This window comes from Arachis duranensis, chromosome 8 (genome assembly GCF_000817695.3).
Source record: "Arachis duranensis cultivar V14167 chromosome 8, aradu.V14167.gnm2.J7QH, whole genome shotgun sequence".
NCBI classification, from domain to species: Eukaryota; Viridiplantae; Streptophyta; class Magnoliopsida; order Fabales; family Fabaceae; genus Arachis; species Arachis duranensis.
The window spans coordinates 45,039,169-45,049,908 of record NC_029779.3 but is presented as its reverse complement, the minus strand read 5'-3'; the positions used below and the strand labels follow the sequence as shown (position 1 = coordinate 45,049,908).

At 22.5% G+C, this 10,740-nt stretch overlaps 1 protein-coding gene across 1 annotated transcript in view; it reads right to left on the bottom strand.

The window, feature by feature from the left end:
* Positions 1–7,385, bottom strand: part of LOC107463235 (probable terpene synthase 2) — a 19,559-nt gene extending 12,174 nt beyond the window's left edge. The window contains exon 1 of the mRNA XM_052253094.1: positions 7,109–7,385. Within this exon, the coding sequence (XP_052109054.1) occupies positions 7,109–7,334 (226 nt within the window). The 5' untranslated portion in view covers positions 7,335–7,385. The remainder of the gene's footprint in view (positions 1–7,108) is intronic.
* Positions 7,386–10,740: the final 3,355 nt, after the last annotated feature.

Sequence of the window (10,740 nt, the reverse complement as noted above, 5' to 3'; positions counted from 1 at the left end):
ATATATATATATATTCTTGAAATTTATTCATATATATCCATAGGTACTTATTACTTCTTGTATCAATATAGTTTAGTTATTGAAAATCCTTTATTTATGGGCTTTAATTTTCTAGCTATTTCGAATAATTTATTGTCAGAGTCTAACCCAGTAAATTTTTTTATTAAATATTGGAAAAAAAACTCCATTTTTTTGGGATGAGCAATTTAAAATAAATATTAGCAAAAAAAAAATCTTTAAATTAGTCGTGTTACATTTTTTAGAGAGCTAATCGAATTTCAGATCGAATCTACAAAAAAAAAATATACTAACTTATTTTGGAAAAAAAAGATGCATCCGTTTGACCCGAGAATTGACCAACTTAATTCGCTATTTTTTCTGATTAATCGAGCTAAGTCATTTAGGCTCTCTTTTCTTACGAGTTTGATTTTAGAGTGAAATACCCATCTATTTAAGTCAGATAAATGAGCTAATCTGACGAATTTAATCTATTTTAGCGATTCTAATTAATTCAAGAGTTATCTCAGTTTAATCTTTATTGAACGAATTCCTAAATGATTCTAATTAATAATTAATAAAACTTGTATGATCATATGAAAATAAATTCTCATTTTACAATATTTTAATTATCTTTTCTATTATATATTTTTTTAGTATATTTTGAAATAAAAAATTATCATTATGCTCTCATTTCTTAAAAATATTTTTTAAATTATATTAATTTTAAACTTCAATTCAAATTAACAGAAAACTTTTCATTAAAAATAACAACAAATTTGTAATTTAATTACGACAAAAATATTTAAAAATTTTTTTTATTTGAGTTGTTTGTGAGATTTTTTAGAATCGACATCTTGCTAGATTATTACACTTCTAATCGATTGTGTTATACTTTCAATCGATTGAATTATCAATAATTACAATTTTTTCTTAGTTTTTACAGATGTAACAGATCAATATATAAAAAATTATTAATTCGTATATTGTCAAAACATTTATGGAGATGACGATTAATAGAAGACCTATTTTATTATTGTTTTATTTTTAATTGTTAATAAATATGATAGATAAATAATAAAATAATAATTTATAAAAAAGAGAATAAATTTTATAATAAATAATCAATAAAGGTTTATTTTATAATTAAAATCAAATAAAGATTATTTAATAATTATTAGAAACTTAAAAACATATTTTATTATCGAAACCATTTAATAGTGCAAAAATTATGAGACCGTCGAATTTTTTGCCTAGCTTCATAATGCTTTTATTTTTTAAAGTTATAATATTTATGTTTGATAAATTAAATTAAAAATAATTTTTAATAAGTACAATTAATAATAAATATATTTAATAAAATGTTTTTAAAATTTAAAAATATTATAATAAATATTAATATAAAAATTAAATTTAGATATTAATTAATATATGAAATTATATTAAACTTTTTTATTTTGATAAATAACATGCATGTTATTTTAAAAAAATCTATTTTAGATATTTTTAAAAGTATTTTTATCTTTTAAAAGTACAACCATATAGTATTTTCGATTTACCAAATGCTAAATGAGAGTTTGCATTTTTTAAAACCTCTTGAAATTTTTTTTATCAAATTAGGATAAAAAAATTCAGTTATTAATAAATTTTATTCACTAAAGATTTTCAAAAATTATTAAACTAGTCTTTTTTTTTCATTTTCAATCAAATTTTGAGTATAAATAAATAAAAATTTTAACAAATTTTGTTATAAGACAATTAAATTTTTAAAAAAATTATTATGAAACAAATTAATCCATTCAAAATAACAAAGAGACCGATCTATTTCATGATAATAATTATTAAGAACATATAAAAGAAATCAAAATTCGTTACGACCAACATGTCTAATCTTAAATTTATTAGATATTGCTCTTTCTATGTTTTATTTACAAAGTAGCGACTAGTGAGGTAGAGGATCTTGGTCTATAGAGTGACTAGTGAGGCAAAGGATCTTGGTCTATAGATAACAGACCAATTACACAATAACGAAGAACGTTATATGATAACCAGAATTTATTATTATTTTTTATTAATTAATTATTAATATTTAAAAATATAGATTAAAATACATATTATTAGATTAGTAAATTAAAAAAAATTAAAATAATAATTAAAAATAATAACCAAAAATATAAATTTTAATGACTCTCTAGTATTTTTTCACAATAATTAAGTATTATATTATAGCATTTTATAAGCAGCAAAGGTTGCAAATTCTATTATTGCAATCTCTAAGTGTAAATAGTTAGATAATTCAATAGTTAGATAATTCAAAAGATAATATATTAACAATCCTGCTAAGTAAACAATGAGAGATACAAATAATGTGAATAACTGGTCGTATTTTAGATCTACTAATCATATTATATTTAATTAATTTAAATTTTTTTTAACCTATTATTTGCATTGATAAAAAAAAAACATTATTCCTCTTTACTTTCTCATATGTTAAATAAGAAAATTCTCCTCTAACTTTATTAGATTATATTTTGCTTAGGCATAAGAGGTTTCCTATCCTTCCTTCTCATATTATTGGCACCGAATTAACAAGCAAAGCTTGAATGCATTTCTTCATTTTGCCTTCAGCATGAGTGTAACAATCTTCATCTTTGTACATCACATCCATAAATCGTGCCAGATTGACAACACGCATTAGAAACAACATTGGAACTTTAGTTGGCTTGAGGCATTCCTCATTTATATCCTTCCAAGCATCTGTAACTCCCTTTTTCAATTCTTGAATGGCTTCTTCTTTGGATATATCATATTCTCTCATATAGCATTCTATTATTGAGGTAACATGTTCTCTTTTCTGTTCAAGCTGTAAAATATTATGAGATTTAGTTTTTAAAATAATTTTTACATAACTAAAGAATAAGGAAAAACATTCAAAAAATAAATTACTCATTAAAATTTAATTATAAAATTTTAAATGTTAAATTAAATAAAATAATTTTGATTATTGTCTTTCTAGTATTGTTTAATTTAGTGGCTAATTTTTGTATATATATTTAGTATGGTAGTTAAACTTTTATGTTGTGTTTGTATATTGGACATAAATATACCTCATTAGAGACAATGTCATCCATGAACCTGCAAATAATTGTGGAAGCTGTAACAATTTTGGGTTTACTTGTTACCCATTTGAAGATGTCTTCTATGGCCATATCTCCCATGCCAATGTAAGAAACTGTTATTAACAACGGATAACCAGATGATATTGTTGATGTTTGGATGTACTCTGCCATTGTTGGTATATACTTGTTATTCAACCATTTGATCTCCGTCATGTAGGCCTGAATTGTCTTCTGAAGCTGCCATTCAACGCATATTATATAACAAAATCATTATTGATAATAGTGTATTTGGAATATTGTTATTCATACCCTAGTCTAAAACTAGAAGTTAGGTCCAAAAGTAAGATAAAACCCAATTCTACAATTGCTATGCATTTGACTTCTTCGAATCAACTTCAGCACAAAATCTAAACTACACCTACAAATAAGTTCATATATTTAAATATGGAGTCATAGCAATCTCTAGATAAAAGGAGAAATAACTACCTACCTGCTGAATAAAGAGGGGAGGTTACAGGAATGACCACTATATATTTATATGAATGTCTCTTTTGTTTCAGGTATTTTTTAACTCTAATATACTAAAAAATTATCTAAAATTCTTGCTAATTTAAGTGTTAGAGTTCCTTATAATATCACCTCATATCTCTTCACAAAAAAATCGAATTTTTTACTTAAAAATATCTTAGATCTCACATTCAAATCTAAATTACTGTAATTCTAGATAAGTCTAGAAACAATTGTGATATGATGAATTCAATTATTTTTATTAAGAATATACATGCTAACCAAAAAAAACAAAAGAACTTCATGAAGTATTTAGACTAATTTACCATTAATTTACACGTTGGATGCACTCTATTTTCAAATTGAATAAGTTAAAGAATAAAACAAGTAATATATTATCTAAATCAATTTAGATTAGTTTATTGCTCAACTCAATCGTTTATTTAAGCAAGTGGTGTATATTCAAATTTTATATTGTAAACAACCAAAATAAAAAATAACATATTGTAAAATGGTCAAAAGAGAGTCTTACTTCTTTTATGGCATATTTAATGCAATATACTCTTCCTTGCTTTTCAAGTTCTCGTTCGGCTTCTTCAAAAATCTTGAGGAGAGACACATAAATTAATTTCATGTATTTTGGAAGATCATTCAAACAGCCAATATCCCACCTGGAATGAAACAACTTAAAAAGTTTAATTTGGTACCAATAATATCACAAATCTCCTGACCATTAATTCCAAATTAAATTTCAAATCTTAAAACTAAGAAAGGCATGATATTTTCCTTAAGAATTTCAGATATGAAGAAATAAAGGTTTTGGTTGTTGACTATGTTGGATGTTTTTTTACTTTAGCTCTTTAAAAGAAAAAATTAGAAAAATTTTGGAAAAATGCACAAATGGTTGGAAACTGAAATTGATGGAGTTGCAACCTCAATAGATTTTTTAAGAATTTTGAAATTAATAAAAAGAAAAAAAATCCAAAATTGATTTAAATTGATAATAAACTAATGAAATTAATTAATTTTGTTAATAAATGAAAGAGATAAAAATAACAAAAATTATGTGTTCTGAGAGAGAGAAAAAAACTAAAAAAAGAGTGAGAATCTAAAGAAAATAGAAAAATTGATATCATAATTAATTTTATTTAAAGTTAGAGTATAAAATATTAGGTTGGCTTCCTAGCATAACAAAAAATATTGTCTATTTATAATTTCTTTCCCAACCTTTCAATTGCCTCAGTGAAAAGTTTTAGTTCATCTATAGTTCCATAAGCATCGTATGTATCATCAATAATTGACGTAAGAGCCAATAATTTTGTCAATAATTTTCTAGCTTGAGAATATTGGGGCTCAAAATAAACTGCCAGAACCCAATTAAAACATTCCACAATTCTGTCTCGAGCATACGGAAAATTTGTAGCAACATCAAGCTTCTTCCACCACCTAAAATTAAAGAACAACAACACAATAACAATGACAATAAGAACAAGAAGCATTCTTGGAAAACAATATAATAACAAGGTTATAAATTATAATATGGTGTGTTTAGTTAAATAAATAAATTTAGTGATTAATTCGGTTAAGTAGACTACTTAAGAGAGAATAAAAAATATTTATTTAATAATTAGCAAAAATTTGCACCTCCAAAATTCAAACATTATGAAATTAAAAATCAAAATGAAATTATCTAATTAATTATATTATATGTATATTAAAATTAAACATCAAATTAGTCACATATATAAAATATATATTAAAAATAAATTATATAATAATATATATTTAAAACGAAAATATAATGACTAATTTGTTAGCTAATTTTTGTTGTGCACATCAGATTTTTGTTATCTAAAATATGTATTAAGTTATTGTTGACTGTTTTAATTTAATTTTGTTGTTTTCCCACATTTATGTTATTGATGCAAAACTATTGAGGAAAAGAAATCTTTTTACAAAATATATGATTTTTTTGTTTGGATTTATTTCAATAATTTTTTCTTATTTTTAAACATGACAATATATATTAGTACAGAAATTAAAACACAGCTCACATAACTAATAAAATATGAGAAATGTTACAGTATTATCAAAATTGATTATTATTTTTTATTATTATTTTTAATTATTAATCTAATTTTTTTAGTTTAGTAATTAATAATATACTTTACTCTATATTTTTAAATATTAATAACTAACTAATAAATAATAAAAATAATAAATTCTGACATCATAAATTTTATCAACAATTGACTAAATTGCTATAACATAAACATTTTAAAAAATAAACTAACAGTCTAACTACATTTCAAGCTTTTGTGGAACAATATAAACATTTAACCAAAATGATGAATTTGAAACTTATTTAACCGATGATGATTTTGTGGTAAAAATTAAAGAGCTTACTTGCAAATGTTGCCAACTTCTTTTCGATGCAAGTTTTGTAGGAAATTAAAATCTAATTTTGCAAGAGTGAGGAGAGTATGATTATGGGTTGGATCTTGTTCATATATTGAAATAAAACGCCGTGCCTCCAATCTCGGCAAACCTTGGTGTAAAGATTGACCTAAACTATAGTTGACTTGTGCTGCAAGAGAAGCCTTCAATTGGGTTGCAATGGATTTAAGTTGAGTGGAAGTGAATGCATAAGCTTCATCTAATATGTCTTCTCCATGAATTCTGACATGACATGCTTCATACAATTCTAGCAATCCTTCCACATCCTTCACAAGTTTTTCACTAAAGTTTCCATTCTCGTCCTTGTATTTGTTGAACACATCTGAATATTGTTCCATACAACAATCAAAATATTTAAGAAAAAGTTTAAGAAGTCATCAATATTAATTCAGCCAACTAATTTAAAATCAACCAATAATTAGAAAGAAATGAACATTAAGAAGAAACAAGTTAAACTAAAATAATAAAAACATCTAAAACTTTAAAAAAGAAATATTTGAAAGTGAAATAAAATAAAACTAATTCAGGATAAAAAAATTTAAAATTTAGAATTTAACGTTTAAAAATTAGAATTTAAAATTTAGGATTTATAGTTTAGAATTTAGAGTTAGTGGGGTCGGTGCCAATAACAACGGTGATTATTGTTAGTGAAATTGTAGTGCTTGAAAGAAGAAGAAATAAGTAAAGAAAAATGAAAAAGTAATTTAAAAAAAAATAGTGAGTGAGTGAATTTACAGAGAATCAATTTTTAGTCAACTAATATTAGTCAATTTTAGTGTTTAGATTTATAATTTATAATTTAAGATTTGAAGTTAAAGCTAATTTAGTGTTTTAATTAATATTGCTAACTATAAATAAACAAAAAAATAAAAAAAGAGAGATAGACAAAATCAAAAAGCAAAAAGTTTAATAATGACTAAAATCAAAATACCCTAATATTATGTATTATAGCATACAAAAATTATATTAAGGTTATTTTAAGCCAAAATATAAAAGTAACCTAAAAAGAATAGGAATAAGGTATATACTTGGTGAAACGTGATATCCTTGTTGCCTTAATAACCTAAAAAGCAAAGCAAGTAAGCGAAGGTTATCTTCAACAATTATTATTTCTCCATTTTTGGTATAATTGTTGTGAATTTGTTGTAGCACTTCATCAATCTCGCTTTCAAAGTGATAATGAATGCCCAAATGACATATTAAATCAATCAAGTTAACTATTTCTTCAATGGGCTTAGAGACATCAATAAGCATCTTGGCAACTTGTTTCTTCAGTTTTTCAATTTGTGCCTTCGTTTCATCATCAAATTCCTGCATTATATCCATATGTTGAAAGTCTTAATAAAGAAACAAAATAATAAAATAAAAGATACATATACCTAAATGCTTATATGTGTCTAAATATATGTAAATTTTAAAATACCATAATCACTATAGCTACCAATAACATAGATATATATATTAGAATATATACATATATACCATGGATTCTGAAGCATATTGAAGGAAATGATCCTTCCAAATACTAGGATGATAATTTGCAGTGTTCCGATCACGCGTGTTGAATTTTGCATCAGGTTTGAAGCAATGAAGTACTGAACTGTTAGTATTAGACATCCTTGATTTTTTTTTTTTTTTATGTGGATTGGATTCTATGTTATAACTTCTATAATAGATACCCTTAATATATATAAAGATGGAACAAGTTTTAAAATTCCGTGCCATACAGGGTATAAAATTATAAAAGGAATGATAAAGGGTAATCAAAATTTATTATTTTTATTCATTAATTAGTTATTAATATTTAAAAATATAGAATAAAGTATATTATTAAATTATTTGACTAAAAAAATTTCATTTTGTGTATGTAATAATTTATTGACTAATAGTAAATCATTAAATGTATTTCAGTACCGTAGTGGATTAGTCTTTGTCTTGTTGAACAGGAAGATATCCTAAAAAATAAAAAAAATAAATTACTAGACTAAAAGAACTATACTAAAGGAATTGAGTTAATAGCTAAGCTAAGTAATGATTAAAAATAAGAAATTCTAATGCAATTAAGTTGATAAAAATTATTTTTTTATTTTATTTTTAAGTATGTTTGATAAATTTTTAATGATAAAAATAAAAATACTAAAAAAATAATTTTTTTATAAGTTATAATCTACATTTTTTAAAAATATCTTTATATTTAAAAAATAGATATTTTTACATAATAAATAAATAAAAATATATTTTAATATTATTGTATTTAAACATAATTAATAGATAAAATAATCTATTTATATAAAATTATTTTTATTTTTTAAAAAATATTTAAAAAAATAACTCAAAAAAAATATTTTTAAAAACTCAACCAGAGAAGTTTAAATTATAACTACATAGGTTTTAAAAATCTAATGAGCATTTTTAATAGAAAACGAAAAATATGATATATGGTTGTTGGAAACAATAATTAAAGTAGAACTTGTTATAATTTTGTTGGTATATGTACAAAAAATATATATTAACTTACATCACTACAAAAAATTACAAAAAATTACTGGAAGAGCGACCAATTTTAATGGTCATAAATTTAAAAATAGTAATAAATTTCGGTTGTTAGTGACCGATTTTCAACCATTGCTACCAAACTAGTACTAAATGATATTGGTGACTAAATCGGTCGCTAATAAAATTGGTCGCTAAATAGCGACCACTTTTTTTTATCGCTAAATTGGTTGCTAAATAGCGACCAACTTTTCGGTCGCTAAATTGGTTGCTGATAAAATCGGTTCTTAAATCGGTCGCTGATGTTTAATTTAAAAATCTAAAATTGGTAATTAAATAAGTAACTGAATGTAATTTAGCAATCGATTTAACGACCAAAATTTTTTTTGTCTTAGAAATTCTATATCAGTTACTAAATCAGTCGCTATTAACAACTAATTTTTTCGGTCATTAAAATCAGTTGCTATTCTAATAATTTTTTGTAGTAGATAAATTAATTTTAATTTATTAATTGAAAAATCAAACAAATAGAAATTAGAAAAATTTGATAAGAAATAGAAATCATTAATGATAATAAATTACAATTATTTTTTTATTATTTCTATCAGTGATGATCTACGTTAGTATGCCATATCATTACATCTTTAATGAAAAATACTAAAAAAATTAATTTAAATAACCGATGTTAATTTTAGAGATTAAATTGACTAAATTAACTACTAAACTAAAACTTTAAAAACAGTTTAAAGCACGAATAATTTCAAACACCAATATCAATATTTACTGTAAGGAGATTTTATCATAATTCACGCACATGTTTTTTACTTAAATATTGAAGACATGCCTGCCATTTAATTTTGAGTACCACTTGTTGTTTCGTATAAGAAATTTTCTATAGCACTAACGTGTCTATCATTTAATGTTCATCTTGGATTTATGATAGAAATGTAGTCATCAATTTCACAGACATTATACCATAGCCATCTTAAACGTCATCTCTTTTATTATATTTAATTATTTATAACCTAACAATGTTTTTTTTCCCTTTTTCATCATTTCACCCGAAAAATCCTATTGGTAAAAAATTAAAGAATAAATTACCAAAAATGTATTTGAATCTTTTTATCGACAAAAATATTTTCAAATAATTTAAAAACGTGTTAAAAATATTCAACGTTAAATATACATTTTTTAAAATATTTTAAAAATTGAATTTTGATGCAATTATTTACAAGTATAATTAAAAAATTGACATATTTTTATTTTTAAAATTTAATATTTTTCGTTAAGTATATTTTTTGGTGACTTTTTGTTAACAATTAATAATACTTTTAAAAAATGAAAAAAATATTTAGATAAATTTTTTATCCACGTTTTTGTGTATATTTTTAAATAATTACTTAAATATTCCTATAAAATTTTAGATCAAATGTATACGTAATTTGTCAAATACAAAAGTCATTTTCTACTTATAAAAAAAATATTTTTTTGGACATTTTTGTCGAGTTTTTAAATTATTTGAAGACATTTCTGTCGATAAAAAATTCGAATACATTTTTGTCCGTAACAAAATTATTTGAGTGCATTTTTAGTAGTTAATGTTGGCAAGTTTAGATTTAGGATTAACTTTTAAAATAGTATCTAAAATTTGCATCACTGAAAAGACTTTAGATGTTAGATTTTGATGTAATTTTTTTTAAATATTATTAGAAAAATAAATTTTTTTATCTTTAAACTTAGTACTTTTATATCAAGTGAATTTTTTTGAAAAATTATTGTAAATGACTAAATTTTTATTGGAAAAAATAGAGATAAAATTTTGCTTCAATTTTTTGTATATTTTTAAATAATTTTTTAAAGGTTGTCACAAAAATTCAAATAAATGGATAAATTGTTTGTTAAATACAAAAAAATTTGTCGCTTATAAAAATATAGTATTTATTAGTTATTTTTATCACATTTTTAAATTATTTAAAAATTTATTTATTGTTTATATTTTTAAAGATTATATTTATTAACAGTATAAATTTTTAAATACTATTTTAATAGCTTATGGTTAGATTTAACAAAAACAATGAAGTTATATTATGATCTACAATAAAAGTAATATTTAGGAGACTACTGAAAGAATTGAAAATTTTGTTTAATTTAATTAAAGTATTTTATG